This window comes from Papio anubis, chromosome 2 (assembly GCF_008728515.1).
Source record: "Papio anubis isolate 15944 chromosome 2, Panubis1.0, whole genome shotgun sequence".
In the NCBI taxonomy this organism is placed as follows: domain Eukaryota; kingdom Metazoa; phylum Chordata; class Mammalia; order Primates; family Cercopithecidae; genus Papio; species Papio anubis.
In genome coordinates, this window is record NC_044977.1 from 192766312 (window position 1) to 192787436 (window position 21125).

General features: G+C 46.1%; 1 protein-coding gene across 7 annotated transcripts in view; it reads left to right on the plus strand.

Moving 5' to 3' along the window:
- The first annotated feature begins 2872 nt into the window (after positions 1-2872).
- PCYT1A (phosphate cytidylyltransferase 1, choline, alpha) overlaps positions 2873-21125 on the plus strand; it is a 49760-nt gene continuing 31507 nt past the window's right edge. For 2 of the 7 annotated variants that reach the window (XM_009202040.4, XM_009202043.4), the window contains exons 1-2: positions 2876-3091; positions 19580-19706. In XM_009202040.4, coding sequence (XP_009200304.1) covers positions 19590-19706 — 117 coding nt within the window. In that variant the 5' untranslated portion in view covers positions 2876-3091; positions 19580-19589. Of the gene's footprint in view, positions 3107-3169; positions 3234-7331; positions 7396-13073; positions 13173-19579; positions 19707-21125 lie in introns of those variants that run through there. The other 5 variants (XM_017956142.3, XM_017956144.3, XM_017956141.3 and 2 more) reach the window with 5 other exon arrangements.

The following is a 21125-nucleotide window of genomic DNA, read 5'->3' on the forward strand; positions in this document are numbered from 1 at the left end:
TTACACCACTGTTACTTTTATTTATTTCCATAGGTTACACCACTGTTACTTTTATTTATTTCCATAGGTTACACCACTGTTACTTTTGCCAGCTCCTTATTGAGAGTCTGCTTATTTCTGATTTTTCACTATTATAAAAAATAAAGACCTGGCTTTATTTGTGCATAAAGTTTTCCCTACATTCTTTAAAATAACTTTTGACTTTATTTATTTATATTTTCAGAGAATGGGCCTTGTTTTGTTGCCCAGGCTGGGGCACAGGGGTGGGACTGTAACTTGCTGCAGCCTTGAACTCTCAGGCTCAAGTGATCCTCCCATGTCAGCCTCCCGAGTGGCTGGGACTATAGGCACGCCAACACACACGGCTGTTTTAAAACATGTTTATTTTTATTTATTTATCGAGACGGAGCCTTGCTCTGTTGCCCAGGCTGGAGTGCAGTGGTACGATCTCGGCTCACTATAACCTCTGCCTCCTGGGTTCAAGAGATTCTCCTGCCTCCTGAGTAGCTGGGATTACAGGCAGGCACCACCACGCCCGCCTAATTTTTGTATTTTTTTTTTGTAGAGATGGGGTTTTGCCATGTTGGCCAGCCTAATCTCAAACTCGTGGCCTCAAGTAATCCGCCTGCCTTGGCCTCCCCAAGTGCTGGGATTACAGGTGTGAGCCACCACAACTGGCCAGTAATTTATTTATTTTTTGAGATGGAGTCTCACTGTCACCCAGGCTGGAGTGCAGTGGCACCATCTCAGCTCCCTGCAACCTCAGCCTCCCAGGTTCAAGTGATTCTCCTGCCTCAGCCTCCTGAGTAGCTGGGATTATAGGCGTGTGCCCCCACGCGCAGCTAATTTTGTATTTTTAGTAGAGGCAGGGTTTCACCATGTTGGCCAGGCTGGTCTCGAACTCCTGACCTCATGATCCGCCCACCTCAGCCTCCCAACAGTAATTTTATTTTTTATAGAGATGAGGCCTTGCTACGTTGCCCAGGCTAGTCTTGAACTCCTGGCCTCAAGTGATCCTCCTGCTTTGGCCTCCCAATATGCTGGGAGTACAGGCATGAGCCACCATGCCTGGCTGCTTTTTCCTACATTTTGAATTGTTGCCTTCATCTTTCTTACACACTGTTTTTGCTCAGCTCTTGCCATCCCATGTCTTACATAGCTTATTAGCCCAAACACCCATCCATTTTCTTTGTCCAGTGTCAGGGTCATATGAAATCAATCCTCTGTAGGAAATTCATCCTCCCTTAAGACTCTCTGAGATTCTGATGTTGGTTACTATCTAAACTCTTATTTTTGTAGTGATGTTCCCCGTAGAGGCCCCGGTGTCTCCTCCAGCTAACTGTCCTTATTTGGGGTACCTTAGTCTATCCACCATGTTCAAAGACATATTCGAAATTCAGATTTAAATCCTGTTTCCCCCTGGAGGCTCCTCAGCAGATGCACAGTTATACCCATCCTCTTTCTTCTCAGCCACTTTCAAGTTAAGCATGTTGACCAAGCTTGTCCAAGCCGCGGCCCAGGACAGCTTTGCATGCGGCCCAACACACATTTGTAAACTTTTAGAAAACATCATGAGGTTTGTTTTGCGATTTTTTAAATTAAAGCTCATCAGCTATTGTTAGTGTTACTTTATGTGTGGCCCAAGACAATTCCTCTCCTACCAGTGTGCCCCAGAGAAGCCAAAAGATTGGATATTCTTGATGTACCCCCCCCCCCCCCCAAAAAAAAAAATCCAAAAAAGCAAAACAGCAACAAAAACAAAAAAGTTAGCTGGGCGCGGTGGCCTGTAATCCCAGCACTTTGGGAGGCCGAGGTGGGCAGATCACTTGAGGTCAGAAGTTTGAGACCAGCCTGACCAACATGGTGAAACCCCGATTCTACTAAAAATACAAAAATCAGCCGGGCGTAGTGGCATGTGCCTGTAATCCCAGCTACTCGGGACAAGGCACGAGAATCCCTTCAACCCTGGAGGCGGAGGCTGCAGTGAGCCGAGACCACACCACTGCACACCAGCCTGGGCGACAGAGCGAGACTCTGTCTTTAAAAAAACAAAAGTAAAAGAACAAGTAAATAAGTTAAAAATGTCTTTTACTTCAGTTCAGTTGGTAATTAAAATAAATAAATAAAAAATTTTTTACAGCCTTCTTCCATAACATTGTGTAGCCACTCACATCTACTGATCAAAAGGGATCCTTCCCAAGGTTCATTCTAGCAAAGGAGAACGTTTCTTCCTCCCATACACCCCCCGGCAGGTGTCTTGATCCACTCCAGCCCAACTAGCTCCCAGCGGATCCCTGGGGATTTGTTATTATTATTATTATTATTATTTGAGCCAACCTGGGTCAGAAAAAGGAAGGGGGTGGCTCAGCCGCAGGTTTTCAGCGGACGGGGCTGGCGGTCGGAAATTCCCCTTCCATCCCCACGCAGGTAAAAGCTGATGCTGCGGCGAGGCGGCCGCGGTCGGGGCGTCTCTGCGGAGGGCTGCGCGGTGGCGGCCCGGGTGCGGGGTGCGGGGTGCGGGGTGCGGGTGCGGCGTGCGGGGTGCGGGGCGCGGGGTGCGGGTGCGGCGGGAGGACCTCCGCGCACAGACCCGCCTGCGCGGACGCGGCCCGAGCTGGGCCACAGGGGAGCCGCCGGGCAGCGCGTCTTGACGGACCGGCGAGCTCTTGGGCCCGTTCACATCGTATCCCTCTTCAAGGAGGCGTGTTCGCTGCATCCTCCGGTTCCGGGCGGAGACTGACCCGGGCCATTCCGTCTCCGGTCTCTGGGATTTCTGCTCGGTCACTTCGTCCCCGGGGCCTCTGAGGAGGCGGAACTACGGTGTCAGGAGTCGCGGTTTTCAAGAAGTCGTGGTCGGATTGACGGGTGGGGGAAGTAGGCGGGACTTCCGGCCGGCTCTTCCATCGGCTGCCTTTCCCGGGCGTCTCCCCGCAACCTCCTCAACTTCCCTAGTTCGTGACGCGGCGCCGGGCAGGAATCCGAGCGGAGCGGGCTCGGGGAGCGGGAGCCGCGGGTGTGCGCCTCTCCGTGCGACTCCGAGAGGACACTCTGTGGGGCTGGGACCGGGGGGCGACCGTGACGGAGGAAGAGCGTGAGTGACAGCGAGGCGAGTGGGACCGGGGGCTGCGAGGCCACTGTGACCGAGGGCCGGTGACAGCGGGGGCCTGTGCCCCGGGGGAGGGAATGCGAAACGCGCGACCGCGACGGCGCTTGGACCGAGGAAGGATGAGGCGGTGACTGCAGGGGGCGATGACCGAGGGGCCGGGATCGATGGGCGGTGGCCGTGGGGGGCCCTGAGCGCCACGCGAGCCGCGGCCGCGAGGGGACTGCGACTCAGAGCAGGGACTTGGAGAAGAGGGTGGGGTCAGTGGTGGGCGAGGCCACCCTAAGTAGGGTTGTGTGTGGGCACGGGCCGCGATGGGCTGTGACTGGGCAGAGAAGGTCGTTGGTGGGAAGGACACTGGTCTGGAATTGACAGACAGGCCTGAGGGAATTTTCATGGACAGACCTCACCACTGAGTTACAGTTTCTTCATCAGTGAGTGGGAAGTTTGGACTAGTTCAGTGTCTCCCAAACTACGGGTTTCTTCCCAGTACTGAGCTGGGAAACCAATTTAGTGCATGGAACTCTTTTTCTTTTTTCTTTTTTTGAGACAGTTTCGCTCTTGTTGTCCAGGCTGGAGTGCAGTGGCGCAATCTCGGGCTCGCGGCAACCTCCGCCTCCCTGGTTCAAGCGGTTCTCCTGCCTCAGCCTCCCTGGGAGGTGGGATTACAGGCGTCCACTACCACGCCCGGCTAATTTTTGTATTTTTAGTAGAGACGGGGTGTCTCCATGTTGGCCAGGCTGGTCTGGAACTCCTGACCTCAGGTGATCCACCTGCCTCGGCCTCCCAAAGTGCTGGGATTACAGGGGTGAGCCACTGTGCCTGGCCTGAACCTGTACTTTTCTTTTAAAAAGTTGAATAGAATAGAAACTTTCAGTGTGTTTACATAGCAAGGGTAAGTATTGTTTCATGTGATTTGTTTGAGTGATGTGTGTATGAGATTATGATGTAAAATAGATTTTGTACATCTCAAAGGGTAAGAAGCAAAATGTACTTTAAAAGTTTGAAAAACATTGGACCAGATTATTTCTGAGTTTTCTTTTGGTTCTAAAATGTAATGATTCTCTGACTAGGGAACTGTCTGGAAGTACAAAGATGCAATTGGGAACAGGCTGTATTAGATTGGCCTAACTGGAGGAGGCTTCCTGAATGTAATTGAGGTGACTAGCTCTGAGAGCTGAACCTCGGGATCTCAGTTGGGAGAACCAGAAATTATATTGAAATAGGGACACTGGGTGGGTGTGGTGGCTCATGCCTGGAATCCCAGCTACTCAGGAGGCTGAGGTGGGAGGATTGCTTGAACCTAGGAGGCGGTGGTTGCAGCGAGCTGAGATTACACCACTGCACTCCAGCCTGGGTGACAGAGGGAGACTCTGTCTCAAAAAAACAAAAAACAAACAAACAAAAAACGGGACAGTGATATTTATAGAGGCAGTGAGGATTTAGGGGTTTGTAGTATGAGGAACTGCTAATGGGGAACTGGAAGCTTTGAGCGTAGGAACAAGGGTTGGGAAGGAAACTCTAGATAGGGACAGAAAATATTCTGCCAACAGTAAAATGGAAGTAGGAAGGAAGATATGAACTCCAGAGCCTATTTATCTTGATATTTAGTGATTTGGCAAGTACAGAAACTTGCTAGTAAGAAGATACTGAGAATGGGATTTGGTGCAGTAATAGCAGTAAACAAATGATGACATGATGAGAAAGAAAGGTGGACAAAATGATGATACCCGCGATGTCAGTGATGGTGAGTGGAATGCCACATGGGAGAGACTTCAGTGTACTTGGTTGTCTGATTCAGTGGTTTGTATGCTGGAGGCCACGCCTGACATGCTAGGAGTGATGCCACACTATGGGTAATGTAAATGAAGTTTTAGCTGCTGACTTTATTTCCTACACATTCCCTTTCTTTAGGGCTGTTAGTGATGTAGATGAAATTAAAGTGAATGTTACTACTTCTCTCTTACAGCCCTTTTTGTTTTATTTATTTATTTATTTATTTTTGAGACAGAGGCTTACTCTGTTGCCCAGGCGGGAGTGCGCTGGCACGATCCGAGCTCGCTGCAACCTCCGCCTCCTGGTTCAAAGCGGTTCTCCTGCCTCAGCCTCCTGAATAGCTGGGACTACAGGCGTCTGCCACCATACCCGGCTAATTTTTGTATTTTTAGTAGAGACAGGGTTTCACCATGTTAGCCAGGCTGGTCTCAAACTTCCAACCTTAGGTGATCTACCGGCCTCAGCCTCCCAAAGTGCTGGAATTACAGGCATGACCACCGTGCCCGGCCTTACAGCTCCTTTTAGAAGGTGCTACTGACGGTGCCACCAAGTGCTTTTTATAATAGGGGAAGTATGAGGTCATTCAATTTATCGGACACTGTATTAATCTGATAACCACTCCTGCCTCTACACTCTGTAATAGGGGAATAGGGTTCAGATAGGTTCTTGAATGGCAATGAGTTGAGAATGGTGGGGGATAGCCTTTTCTTGGCTAAAAAAGTTGGCTAGTTACACCTTTTTCTAGCACATTAGATGTTTACTTGACTTACATTCTACTTAACTAAAAGGAACTACCCAAGGATTTCTTCTAGAACAGCATATATGCTTCAAGGTAACAGGCTATAGAAGAGGCTTGGGATTCTGCAGTACTCTCTCTGGGGTCTCTTTTCTTTGCTGAATGAAATGAATCTTTTTGTAGGACAAAAGATTTGCTTTGCAAATTCCCTTTGAAAACTAGCATGATGGCCTTGTTGATAAAGAATGAGCTTCATTCCCCCTCAGTCTGTGATTCTTCCCCCATAAGCAGTGGGGTTTTATTTTCCTTGGGGACCTGCTTTTTGAATATGTGATCCCTCAGGAAGAATGATCTAGTTAGATAGAGCCCTGGATTTAGCAGTCCCTGGTTACTTTCTCTGAGATTAACATTGACTCGCCCTGTGACTATGTATGGAAAGCATTATTGCTTTCTCTTGTTTTAGATTTTCTAACCATGGCCAGAGGTAACTGTTCTTACGATTAAACAGCCCTTCAATAATCTGAAATATATGTGAACTTACCAAATTTTATATATAATTTCATAGAGTTTGTAAACCATCTGACTCCATTTATAATTCAGAGCTGCCTAGCCTTTAGGTTAGACAGGATTTCCCTAGGGATCCGAATAACCTCTCCTGGAGATGTTGAAAGTGCTGATAGAATTAGTTTTTGAAATGCTCAAATAAAAAGCAAGCATAATTTTCCATTGTTATTAATGATGGATAATAGCAAAGTATCTGTTAATAACAGTAGAGTTCTTACTCAAGCATCACGCTTTTCTAAGTATTTACGTAACTCTGATCTGAAGCAGACCTTCTGACTTTTCTGCCAATAAAAATTTTCCTGTCGGGCCGGGCGCGGTGGCTCAAGCCTGTAATCCCAGCACTTTGGGAGGCCGATCGGCGATCACAAGGTCAGGAGATCGACCATCCTGGCTAACACGGGTGAAACCCGCCTCACAAAATACAAAACTAGCCGGCTTAGTGGCGGCTGTAGTCCCAGCTACTTGGGAGGCTGAGGCAGGAGAATGGGTGAACCCAGGAGGCGAGCTGCAGTGAGCTGGGATCCGCCACTGCACTCCAGCCTGGGCAACACAGAAGACTCAGTCTCAAAAAAAAAAAAAAAAAAAAAAAATTTTCCTGTCTAAATCAAGCAGAGGTAGGTCTCCTTCACATCAAAGTTTGTGTCACCTTGAAATAGATTGGAAAGAATACATTTTTCTAAAAGTCATTTTTTTCTTGGATTTTTTTTTTCCAGTTAGAGAAACCCTGAAGTCAGAGTACTTGCCAGTTATCACAGGACCGTGAGAGTCCCTTTTTTGCTCAAGATTGTGGCTGGCTGCTTGTACATCTTTGACATTGTCACACGTCAAGCACATGAGAAAAAGGGGTGGCTTGGGAGAGGGAGGGGTCAGGACTCTAGGCCTTGTCAACCCTCCTGCTCATCTGCTTGGCCTCTTCTGGCATCTCCTTTTCCCTCCGTCCTTGAAACTCTTTCCCGGGCATAAACCTTTCTGCTTTTCGTCCTAAACGTCTCTCTTCACAGTATTCCTGTCAAATGAGTACTTGGACATGTGTTTCATATGTGATTTGTTTTGTTAATTGCTTTATGGATTATTTGTGGCAGAATGTAAATCCTAATTCCTTTCTACAATTTAGCCAGTAAATTCCGGGAATGTACCTTTTTACATTTGCAGCATGTGCCGAAGCGCCACCTCAGAAGATAAAAAGAAATGAGTCTCATATTTGGCATTCTTTTAGGTTTGTTTACCTACCTTATTCATTAATGTAAATAATTGAATTACCTATGTTTTACCATTCGTAAACCAGGTTAATAGATATATATTAATAGCAGGCTTTCTGTGTGTGTCTTTTCCCTCCTTTCTTTCCATTTATTTATTTATTTATTTATTTATTTGAGACCAAGTCTTGCCTTGTTGCCCAGGCTAGAATGCAGTGGTGCAATCTTAGCTCACTGCAAACTCTGCCTCCTGGGTTCAAGCGATCTCCCGCCTCAGCTGGGATTACAGGCGCCCGCCACCACGCCTGGCTAATTTTTGTATTTTAGTAGAGACGGGGTTTCACCATGTTGGCCAGGCCAGTCTCAAACTCCAGACCTAAGTAATCCACCCACCTTGGCTTCCCAAAGTGTTGGCATTACAGGCGTGAGCCACCGTGCCTTGCCCCTTGCCTTCTTTTGGGAATTCTCTTGTACCACAAGTTGAAAGTTATGTTAGTTTGAGACTTTCTATGTTTGGACTAGGATGGCTGCCAATGAGCCAGGGGAGTCCATGAATCTGCTAGGCTGTTATATCACATTCACAACTACTTGCAAACCAGTTTTAAGGTGAAGGCTGCCAAAAATAATGACATATGGTTCCTGCTGTATAGACAATGAGCATATAACCCTTAATAAAAAAACAGGTAGTTTTTTTATATACAGAGAATTACACTAAATGTGATTATGTTTCTTTATTTTTTGACTGCAGAACAGGAATCTTAATCTTTTTTGTGTTATGGACTCCTTTGGCAGTGTGGTGAAAGCTTTTAGAGTTCCTTGTTGGAATATGTTTTCATATGCAAAAATAAAATACATAGAACTGTAAAGAAAACCAGTTATATTGAATTATATTGATATATAGTTATCAAAATATAACAAGTATAATATGATATGAAAATATCCATGATTTCTACTGGTAACAAATCCGTTTGTCTAATAAGTCTTCTATTACTGCTGTAGCTTATGTTCATAACTAAAGTGAAAATAGAGATATGGTCTTTTTCATCTGAATTCACAGACTTCCTGAATTCTGTTATAGACCCTGCCTTAGAGATATGAGTTCACAACCCACTCTAGGAAGATCACATTCTAAACACAAGAGTTTACTCACCAAATATTCTGGTAGAATAGTGGCAGAGTAAAATTGTTCAGCTGTAAGAACTATTCCATGTGTCCCTCATGGTTTTTTCTTTCCTGAAATATCCTACTGCGTGTCCAGGCTGAGGAAGTATAAGCTTTATTATGTGTGCCAGTGGCTAACCCAGGGTCTGGCGCAGAGTAAGTGCTGCTCAGTGTTTGTTGAATAAGGGTTTCTCTGACGAAATTAGAGGGAAGAGATCCAGTTCAAAGCTAAGGTCTTAAATGTGATAGTTTATAGGGCTCATGACAAGTCACATTGAGCTTTAGTTTAGAACTAATCTGTCTGAGAAGCTCATGTTTTGAAATTCACTTTTACTTTTATAAGTTCTCAGCCTGGTGTGATAGTTCATACCTGTAATCCCAGCACTTTGGGAGGCTGAGGTGGAAGGATTGCTTGAGGCCAGGAGTTTGAGACCAACCTGGGCAACAAAGTGAGACCCGCATCTCTATAAAAAATTAGCTGGGTGTGGTGGCATGGGCCTGTAGTCCTAGCCACTTGGGAGGGTGAGGTAGGAGGATCACTTACACCAGCAGTTCCAGGCTGCAGTGAGCCATGATTGCACCACTGCACTCGAAATAATTCTATTTCTAACACCGTTTTTCACTTTAGATTGGGTAAATTTAGGTAGAATTTGCCACCAAATTATTAATAAAGCTGGTCCTGATTTCATCTAGGATGAGAGGTAGCAAACTTTTTCAGTAGCGGGCCAGATTGTAAATATTTTAGGCTTTGCAGGTCACACAGTATCTGTGACTACTCAGCTCTGCTGTTGTAGCACAAAAGCAGCCATGGACAATAAATGTAACAGTGAGTGAGCATGGCTGTCTGTGTTCCAATCAGATTTTCATTACAAAAACAGGTAGTGGGCTGTCTTTGACCTGCTGGCTATAGTTTGCTGACCCCTGATCTAGGAGATTTTCTGGTTCTTTTCCCTACTTTCGGTTAGCCATATACTCCCTCAAGCTTCAAGGCCTTTACGCAGGGGCAATGTCCTTACACTGTTATCTCCAGAAAGACCTGAGTGTGCAGCAAGATGATATGACTAATGAATGCCAGGAATATTAGCTGCACTTTAACCCTTGAGTTTCCAGAGCGTGCCTCTTAGAGCACCAGCTTATTAAGTACCACCATGGCATAAGCAGGTCAACATCCCAAATGGAAAGTATGCTTGCGAACTCGGCTTTGGAACTGGGCATTGGTGTGCTGGTAGAAATATACTGAGCACTGGGTTTTAGTGGGGAGGATAATGTAGGCCTAGAGATGGGGAAGGCAGGAATAGAATGTAAAAGAAAAATTATGCCTCATCTTTTTGCAAATAGTTCCTTGTAGTAATTGGTCAAGTTTGAGTTAGATTTTTGAAATGTGGAATAGCATATGTAATTGCAACTTGCTACTGAAAGAGCTCTCCCTTAGTGGCAGCTTTACTTTCTGTGGTTTCAGTTACCCCCGGTCAGCCACAGTCAGAAAATAGTTGTGTATGATATAGTAAGATATTTTGAGAGAGAGAGAGAGAACAGCCACATTCATATAACATTTATTAGAGTATATTGTTTAATTGTTTTATTATTAGTTATTGTTGTTAATCTCTTACTGTGCTTAATTTATAAATAAAACTTTATTATAGCTCTGTGTATATAGGAAGAAAACAAAGCAGAGTCAGCCCTCTGTGGCCATGGGCTCCACACCTGCAGATTCAACCAAACTTGGATCGAAAATATTCAGGAAAAAAAACAATAAAAAAACCAATAGAACAATAAAAAAAAAGCAAATAAAAACCCAATATAGTATAATAGCTGGTTACATAGTATTTACTTTGTATTAGGTGTTGTTAGTAATCTAGAGAAGATTGAAAGTATATAGGAGGTGTAGATTATATGCACATTTGACACCGTTTTATATATATAAGGGACTTTTGAGCCTCTCTGGATTTTGGCATCTGCAGAAGATCCTGGAACCAATGCCCTGCAGATTCCAAGGGACAACTGTCCATATAGGGTTCCATACTCTCCAGGGGTTCAGGCATCCGCTGGCATCTTGAAACATTTCCCCTGTGGATAAGAGAGGACTCTGCTATATTTAGATTGTTACGTAGTTCAGGAAGCAAAGTCCGTCTCCTCTTTCGCTTGGTAGGTCTGTTTGCAATAAGGAAGTTGAGTGGAAAGGGTTGGATAGGAGTCCCTCAAACTGCTTGTAGGAGCCTCTCATCTTTGAGACTCAAGCATAGACGTGCCAGCACCTAGATTCTGTCTCCTTCAGGACATTCACATTGGAAAAATGCGACTAGGTGTATCCTTAGTATCTCCTCAGTGCTACCCCACCCCTCCACAAACACATTTTCCCCTTGTCTAGCAAAGTCGATGTACCCAAGCAGGCATCTATTGGAACATGGAGGAACAAGGCAAGCAGTGTGTGCTGGTAGGTGAGTCAGCAGAAACCGAGCCAGATTTTTGTGAGTCGGAGTAAAAATCACAGGCACAGATACTGCATTCTGTGTTTTGAGGGCACTTTGGAGACACTAATATACTTAGCAGGCAGGTGTTGGGGGTGGGTTTTTGTGTCCGTATTTAGAATCTGTACTCAAATTTCAGTGGTGAAGATAAGGTGACTTATCTAGGGAGTGAATAGGCAGCAGTGTTGGAAAGATCGGGCCTTACAAATGCTGTATTCTGGCTGTCAGCCCTTTTTTTTTGTTTTTTTTTTGAGATCGAGTTTCACTCTTGTCATCCCGGCCGGACTGCAATGGCGTGATCTTGGCCCACTGCAGCCTCCGCCTCCTGGGTTCAAACGATTCCCCTCCCTCAGCCTCCTGAGTAGCTGGGATTACAGGCACCTGCCACCATGCTCGGCTAATTTTTGTAGTTTTAGTAGAGACCAGGCTTCACCATGTTGGCCAGGCTGGTCTTGAACTCCTGACCTCAGGTGATCCTCCCACCTCGGCCTCCCAAAGTGTTGGAATTACAAGCGTGAGCCACCACACCTGGCCTAGCTTTTTTTTTTTCTTTTTCTTTTTCTTTTTCTTTTTCTTTTTTTTTTTGAGATGAGGTCTTGCTCTGTCACCCAGGCTGGAGTACAGTGGCATGATCTTGGCTCACTGCAACCTCTGCCTCCTGGGTTCAAGTGATTCTCCCACCATAGCCTCCCAAGTAGCTGGGTCTACAAGCACACGCCACCACTCCTGGCTAGTTTTTTGTCTTTTTAGTAGAGATGGGGTTTTGCCATGTTGGCCAGGCTGGTCTTGAATTCCTGGGCTCAAGCAATCCATTTGCCTGGGTCTCCCAAAGTGCTGGGATTATAGGCTGGGATTATATATGGGCCACTGTACCAGACTGTTACAGCCTTTTTGACAAAGAAAATGTTCTGAAGGATGAACCACTAAACAAACAGGAAGTGCTGGCCCATCCTAGTAGGGCTCTTGACGGAGGTTCTCTATTCTATCTCCAAATACTTTTCTTTCTGTCTCATTCCTAAGGGTCTGTCTGCAGGGCATTAGGTAATGCACTGCCCCGTGTTCACCTCCTACTGTATTGGCTCTGAGGAGGCGCGATCATTTCCCAGTCCCATTGCCCGCTGGACAAACAGGGATATTAAGGCAGCCTGTGTGTGTGCATGTATTTTTTCCCCCCTTTGAATGTGGATATTTAAAGCCACCTCCTTTTCCAGAACCATCACTGTACCTTACTTGAATGGTATTGGTTGATTACAGAGGCACACTTATCATAAACTGAGAGTCCAAGAAATATTGTTCCTCATTGTTGGAGGTGTTCAAAATGGTTATTGGGCAGTTATCAGTGTTGTAACGGTGATGTGGCTTTAGGTACACCTAAGTTCCAGTGTAACAAATTAAGAAGCCAACACGATGTTAGGATGTATTTACTGTCTTCAGTGCGCCCTCATCCTCCCACATACCTTTTCTCTATACTTTCTCAGTAGCAAAGGTGATGTGTCCGGGCAAGCATCTTTTGGAACATGAGGGAGACTGGGGGTAACTTGTTCCATGATTTTAAACATCAATTATTATTCTGTATGCTTTGGTGCTGCGGTTATAAGTTAGTAGATATGAGAGAACATTGGGATGGCCTAGGAAGGCCGGTGAAAAATGAAAAAAAACTCATGAGACCTACAGAGTAAAAGTTTATTATTGTTGTTATTATTTTGAGACAAAGTCTTGCTCTGTCACCCAGGCTGGAGTGCAGTGGCATACGATTTAGGCTCACTGCAACCTCCACCTCCTGGGATCAAGTGATTCTCCAGCCTTAGCCTCCCAAGTAGCTGGGATTACGGGTGCCCGCCACCACGCCCAGCTAATTTTTGTATTTTTAGTAGAGATGGGGTTTCACCATGTTGGCCAGGCTGGTTTTGAACTCCTGACCTCATGTGATCCGCCCACCTTGGCCTCCCAAAGTGCTGGGATTACAGGCATGAGCCACCACGCCCAGCCCAGAGTAAAAGTTTAAACAGCAGTAGTTCTAGACAAAAGTCATGAGAATTAATCTTTTCATAATTTCTAAATTCTTTTAGGGTTATCATTATGGAATATCTGTGACCCAGATGTTTTCCATCTCCTGAGAAGTGTGTAAGATAAAGAAGTGTCTTACACTAAAACCCAAAAAGCAGTGGGTATGTTTATTTTAAATCCAAAGAATCTAAAGACTTCGATTTAAAGAATAGTGTAAAATACAATGTAAAACCAAAAAGTCATCTTTAGAAAATATAAGAACTGTATGTAAGTAGATACGGAATAGTATAAACACATAATAGTGTAAGGTGGTAAAGAAAAATACTTTTTAGTTTTTGAAACGGAGTCTCACTCTTGTCGCCCAGGCTGGAGTGCAATGGTGCAATCTTGGCTCACTGCAACCTCCGCCTCCTGGGTTTAAGTCTCCTGCCTCAGCCTCCCAAGTAGCTGGGATTGCAGGTGCCCGCCCCCACACCTGGCTAATTTTTATATTTTTAGTAGAGACGGTGTTTCACCATGTTGGCCAGGCTGGTCTTGAACTCCAGGCCTCAGGTAATCCGCCTGCCTTGACCTCTCAAAGTGCCGGGATTACAGGTGTGAACTACTGCACATGGCCTTTTTTTTTTTTTTTTTTTTGAGAAAGGGTCTCGCTTTGTTGTCCAGGCTGGAGTGTAGTGGCATGATCATGGCTCACTGCAGGCTTGACTTCCTATTCTCAAGTAGTCCTCCTACCTCAGCCTCCTGAGTAGTGGGCCTACAGGCACGTGCCGCTACACCCGGTCATTTTTTTGTAGAGACCAGTTCTATGTTGCCCAGGCTGGTCTTGAACTCCTGGGCTCAAGTGATCTGACTGCCTTGGCCTCCCAAAGTGCTGGGATTACAGATGTGAGCCACTGTGCCCAGCCCCTCCTTTGTAATTAATAAGTAATCTATGGGGAGATACTTTGCAAACTGCAAATATCCTGTTCCTCAGCAAACTTTCACCCCATGGTTTTAGAATCCTGAAGAGCATTTTTATATCATAAACATTTTTTTAACATCTTCTCGGATACCAATATCATAAACATTTTTGAGGTAGAGCTCTGTGTGTGTTTTCCATGCCTTAATTGAAGCCTCCTTGAGAAAATAGTTTGTACTTAATTTTTTTTTTTTTCATTTTTTTGAGATGGAGTCTTGCTCTGTTGCCCAGGCTGGAGTGCAGTGGTGCGATCTTGGCTGACTGCAACCTCTGCCTCCTGGGTTCAAGCAATCCTCCCACCTCAGCCTCCCAAGTAGCTGGGATTACAGGAATGCACCACCAAGTCTGGCTAATTTTTGTATTTTTGTAGAGATGGGGTTTCACCATGTTGCACAGGCTGGTCTCGAACTCCTGAACTGAGGTGATCCGCCACCTTGGCCTCCCAAAATGCTGGGATTACAGGCGTGAGCCCTTGCGCCTGGCCTTTAATTTTTTAAATTGATGAATAATAATTGTTTATGCCACCGCGCTCAGCCGCATTATTATTTATTATTGTCACCATTCTGTGCAATAGATCACTGCAGCTTATTTCTCCCCTATTTTTTTTTTTTTTTTGTTGTTGTTGTTGTTGTTGTTGTGATGGAGTCTCGCTCTGTTGCCAGGCTGGAGTGCAGTGGCGTGATCTTGGCTTACTGCAACTTCTGTCTCCTGGGTTCAAGCGATTTTACTGCCTCAGCCTCCTGAGTAGCTGGGATTACAGGTACGCGCCACCACGCCCAGCTAATTTTTTGTACTTTTAGTAGAGACAGGTTTCACCATGTTGGCCAGGATAGTCTCGATCTCTTGACCTCGTGATCCACCCGCCTCAGCCTCCCAAAGTGCTAGCATTACAGGTGTGAGCCACCGTGCCCGTCCTATTTCTCCTTTCAAAACTGAATTTTTGTACTCAACATCTCCCTTTTCACTCTCCACCCTCTTCTGTCCGTCTCTCGTAACCACCATTCTACTCTGTACTTCTGTGAGTTCCACTCTTCGATTCCACAAATAAGTGAGATCATTTGTGGTATTTGTCTTTCTTGTCTGGCTTATTTCACTTAGCATAATGTCCTCCAGGTTCAGTTTGTACTTAAAAATTATGATACAGTACTTTGTAAAACAGTGAGTACTTATTTTTTTTTTTTTTTTTTTTTTTGAGACGGAGTCTTGCTCTGTCGCCCAGGCTGGATTGCAGTGGCTGGATCTCAGCTCACTGCAAACTCTGCCTCCCGGGTTCACGCCATTCTCCTGCCTCAGCCTCCTGAGTAGCTGGGACTACAGGCGCCCGCCACCTCGCCCGGCTAGTTTTTTGTATTTTTTTTTAGTAGAGACGGGGTTTCACCGTGTTAGCCAAGATGGTCTCGATCTCCTGACCTCGTGATCCGCCCATCTCGGCCTTGAGTACTCATATTTTTGACTGCCTGATATTATTGACTTCAGCCTGACGCCAAATTGCTGATTATATTTCTCATAGTGGATTTTGTGTCTCTACACTTAGAAGAATTGAGCAGATACTTACAGAAGAGTACTGTGCAAATTAGATGTGCAAATTAGAAAACTGTCATTAATTGGATGGATTAGGCATTTTGAGTAGTTCACTCAGACCACGGAGTTGAGAGTACTGACCTCTGAATATTATGAAAGAATCGTTAATAACAATAGCGAAGGCAAGCTCTGACCATCGTCACTGGAAGAACTTAGAGTCCAGTGTATAGTACCCTTCCTCCATTGTAATTTGCATTTGTGAGGAAAGGACATTTCTAGGTGGTGCTCATCTTTCACTTTGGACTCTGACATTTTTTGATGTTGGCCTAACACTTAGCCATGACTCATGGGGTGTCACCTTCAGTCTCTAAGAATCAGGCCAGGTTTCTTGTAGATCTTGTCATATTGCCACTTGGAATTTAGCCGGAGGAAAGAAAGTAAGGCACAATTGCAGTTGTTTAGATGAACATCTCAGTCAGGCTTATGAGAGGCAGTAGGGCAGAGTAGACTGTCCTCATTCTCTCTGGCATTTGTTTTCCACCTGTTCTGAAGATTCTTCTCTGAACCGTATCTTGTGCAGAGATGACAGTTGATCATAGAGGTTCCCCTACCCCCAATTTCTGGCTGATTCCTAAAATTTCATCAGTATCAAGAAAGTAATTCATTTGTTCAAATTTTATTACTCAAGAAAAATGCAACTTTCCCTGCAGGGAGCTAAAAAGCCAACGTCTAAATGATGGCAGCGGTGGCCTGTCTGGATGGGCTACTGCCATGATGCCAGCTGCAGTCAGGGAGGCATGGTCTGCACTGCACACTCCATGGAGCCAGTGGGAGCCAGGAATAGGTGGAAGCCCTGCCCGCTTCCAGGTTGGCAGGGCAGGAGCAGCCGTGGCTACATACCTGGGCATCCCTGTGCTTTTGGGGGCCCAGGAACCTCCCCTGCCCCTGCAAGCTTGAAGTGCCTGCTCCCACTGCCTGGCCTCTCCTTGCTCCTGGTGCCCGCTCTGATCCTGGTGCCCGCTCTGATTCTGGTGCCCGCTCTGATCCTGGTGCCCGCTCTGACTTTGGTGCCCGCTCTGATTTTGGAGCAAAGTTGAGGCCAAGCCTGGGCACCGTCATGACCTGGCTGGGTGTGCATGTGCTAGGGGCAGCGCTGACACGCCAGCCCCCTGCTGCCTTGGCCCCCTCCACATTTTGGGTGTCCAGGAGCACAGGAGGGGAGGCCAAGGCGGAGCTGAGGGCAGCTTCATGCAGGCCTGCAGGCGCCCCTTGGCACGAATAGCCAGGGTGCCTTGACAGCAGCAGGAGGCAGAGAGGCTCCTAGGCGGAAATGGGCGGGTCCCTGGTGAATCCCCACCTTCAAGCCAGGGATGGCCTGAAGCCTGGGGCCCAAGCAGCCAGTTCTGTGGACTGGAGTGAGAACTTATGGTGCTTTTTCCAGGCTGCCCATGGCTTCCCAATGGGCCAATCAGCATGTACTTCCTCCCCTCTGAAGCCCATGAAAACCCTGGACTCAGCCAGACTTGACAGGATGGCTGACTGCTGATAGGAGCTTCCCACTCCAGCTCTCCTCTCCACTGAGGGCTGCGGAGACAAAAGGATGACCTGCCTTCAGATAGGAGCTATCCACTTTTGGTCCCCTCTCCACTGAGGACCGCACAGATGCTGGGACGACCTGCTGTGGAAAGGAGCTACCCACTTGGGGTCTCCTGAGAACTACTGTGTTGCTCAACAAAGCACCTCTTCACCTTGCTTATCCTCCAGTTGTCCATGTACCTCATTCTTCCTGGACATGGGACTAGAACTCGGGATCCACCAAATGGCAGGACTGAAAGAGCTGTAACAAACAGAGCTGAAACATGTCCCCAGCTCCCCCCACCCACCACTTGCCACGTTGTGAGCAAGAGAAAGAGACAAGAGAGGAGAGAGAGAAGAGAAGAGCTGCAGCCCTTTGGGAAGCCCAGACCTAGGAACTCCCTGAGCCTGGGCTGTGACCCCCTCTTTGGAGCTCTGTGGTTCCTGGCATCTCCAAGCTTCTGGGCACCACCATGTTCCCCAGTGCCTGCATTGGAAGCTGCTTGTGGTATGCCTGGTTCAGCTGCAGCCTCTCAGGGAGCTGGCGCCTGGAGCTGCCCACCCCCTGGCAGCTGGTGTGCCTGGCTGTGTGCAGTGGCCGGAGCCTGTGCTCAGTCGCCTGTGCACCGCTTGCCGCTCCGTGCCTGGCTTGCCCTTGGCGTGCGTGGAATCTGTGCTGGTGACACGAGCTGAGCGTAGCCTGCCAGGCTGAGTGGATGGAATGGGCCCAGCAGGCCTGAGCAAAACTCAGGCAAAGGCGCCACTGGCCACAGAGGTTTCTGGCTGGTGAAGCGACACCCCAAGTATTCTGTGACATAAACATGAAATATAGAATATTCAGAACTTTGCTGTAATAGCTAGTTGCTAGGAACTGTCTGCTAAATGAGCCAATAATAAATAAGTTTACCTTTGGGGGAAGGAGAATCCCTGAGGGAGTTTTAATACCTGGAAACTATTGAGGTGTTAAGACCCTGAAAGAGGAAAGGGAAATGAGTACTGAGAAAAGAAGGGGAAGGGCCGGGTGCAGTGGTTTACACCCATAATTCCGGCACTTTGGGAGGTCGAGGTGGGTGGATCACCTAAGGTCAGGAGTTCAAGACCAGCCTGGCCAACATGACAAAACCTTGTCTCTACTAAAAATACAAAAATTGGCTGGGTGCAGTGGCTCATGCCTGTAATCCCAACGCTTTCAGAGGCCGAGGCAGGTGGATCACAAGGTCAGGTGTTCAAGACCATCATGGCCAACATAGTGAAACCCCATCTCTACTAAAAATACAAAAAATTAGCTGGGCGTGGGGGTGGGCGCCTATAATCCCAGCTACTCAGGAGGCAGGAGAATTGCTTGAAACTGGGAGGCGGAGGTTGTAGTGAGCCGAGATCGTGCCATTGTACTTAGCCAGGGTGACAGAGTGAGACTCTTTTTTTTTTTTTTTTTTTTGAGAAAAAGAAGGAGAAGGACATTTTAAAAAGACGTTATGCTGGCCCTAGCTATTCTGGAGGCTCAGGTGGAAGGATTGCTTGAGCTCAGGAGTTTGCGGCTACAGTGTGCTCTGATTGTGACTGTGAGCAGCCACTGCACTCCAGCCTGGACAACCTAGCAAGACCCCGTCCCTTAAAAAAATAAAAGTAATGAAAAAGGAAATAAAAACCGTTATGCTACTCTACAGCTTTCATAGAACTAACCCTGGTGAAGTGGTCACTGAAATCTGTAGAGCATTTAGAGTTAAGACATCAACTCGTGCTGTGGTTCATGCCTGTAATCCCAAGTCTTTGTGAGTTTGAGACAGGAGGATCCCTTGAGGCCAGGATTTCGAGACCAGCCTGGGCAACATAGCGAGGCCTGTCTCTTAAAAAAAAAACAAACAGCTGTGTGTGGTGGCACGTGCCTGAGTCCTGGCTGCTTGGGAGGCTGAGGCAAGAGGGTCACTTGAGCTAACAAGGTTGAAGCTGCAGTGAACCAAGATCATACCACTGCACCCCAGCCTGGACAACAGAGTGAGACCCTGTCTTAAAAAAAAAAATGAGAGTTAAGAAATCCATGTTTTGTTAATCCAGGACTTGGTGAGAGCCATCCCTTTACAAAAGGCTCTTTTCTCTACCTGCACCAGTCATGCCTTCACATTGCCTTATACCTGTCGTATCGATGATATGGAGGGTCGTGGGAGAGTCTATGTAACTCTTTCTCAGACAAATTATTCCAATCTTTTGCATGCAATCAGGATTTAAAATTAGCAGTTAGTATGTAGGCTGCACTGTGAGGGGGAATGACTTCCAACTTCAGGCAATTCATTGTGGCCATTGTTCCACAGAGAGGCATTTCAGTATTCCTACTAGAGCCTGTGTTTTGTGAAGCTTCGTTGTTTTTGCCAGATGCCATTGGCTCATCTTAGTGAAGTACATGCTATAGAACTGATATTTTGCTGAGTGTATCCTTGTCAACATTTCGGAAATACTGGTGACAAACTCTTTTCCCACCCCAATGAGAAAATTTTTGTTTTCACTTTCTATGACCAGTTAAAAGAAGATGGATGCACAGTGTTCAGCCAAGGTCAATGCAAGGAAGAGGAGGAAAGAGGCGCCTGGACCCAACGGGGCAACAGAGGAAGATGGGGTTCCCTTCAAAGTGCAGCGCTGTGCAGTGGTAAGTGGAGATGAACCCGGCAGGGGGAGGGTAGAAACCGATACAGCGTTGATGATATCAGTGTTACACGTCTTCTGAAACAATGAAAAGAAGGAATAGTAAGTGTATTTCACAGTCACTGGAAATCTTCTGCCTTTTTACTAGATTATGACTCACAGCTCAGTTGTAGGAGCTTTACACTGGATTTAGAAAAAGAAATGTTAGGAAAATGTGGAAGTTGCGTGTGTATTAGGCTAAAACTATTGAAATATGGCCAGGTGCGGTGACTCATACCTGTAATCCCTGCACTTTGGGAGGCTGAGGTGGGCGGATCACCCGAGGTCAGGAGTTCAAGACCAGCCTGACCAACAAGGTGAAACCCTGTCTCTACTAAAAATACAGAATTAGCCGGGCGTGATGGCACATGCCTGTAATCCCAGCTACTTGGGAGGCTGAGGCAGGAGAATTGCTTGAACTCGGGAGGCGGAGGATGCAGTGAGCCAAGATCGTGCCATTGCATTTCAGCCTGGGCAACGGAGACAGACCCTGTCTCAAAAATAAAAATAAAAATAAAAAATAAGTAAATAAATAAATAAATAAATAAAACTAATAAAATAGAAAAATTGGGGCTCTAGGCAGTGTTTTGATCTTCACATCATCTCGTGTCTAGTGCGTTTTTTCTACTGTTTTTTCTCCCTATATCATTCCTCCATTCTATTACTAGTTATATCTTGAATGAGAACCTTTTTCCATTTATGCCTACCTTATGCTCCTTTATCTCTGGAAATGTATCTATTTCCTAATTATTGCCAAACCTTAAATGAAAGACCCCATTCCACACTGCCTACCGTGTCTCAGCTTGCTACCCTTCTAAAACTTTCCATAATAAAAACATGTCAGAGAACACTTATACACAATTGAAGCTACTGTTGTTAATATTAGTATGAAATCTGTGTTTCAAAATCCCAGTGACAGAATTGTATGTTTCTTTACCTATATTGACCATTAGCCATTGATCAAACTCATTTTCCACTGCTTAGTTCTAGAGCTTCCCAGCCCAAAGGGAAAAATCTATTCTGAAACAATTAATAGTTATTCCAAGTGAATGCTCTGTCTTGAGCAATAAAAGCAAATAATACCCCACAAATAAACAAGTGCCTGCAGGCCTGATATTGATCATAAGAGCAAGTATATATATTTGTTTCCTGTTGCATTTGTAACAAATTACCATAATACAAATATACAAATAAATTATCTTACATTTCTGGATATCAGAAATCTGAAATGGGTCTCAGAGGACTGAAATCAGGGTGTTGGCAGAGCTGGAGGGTCCAGGGGAAAGTCCGTCTTCTTGCCTTTTCCAGCTTCTAGAGGGTCCCCATATTGCTTAGCGCTTGGCACCAGCCAGTGCTTACATCACTCTGACCATTGCTTCTGCCA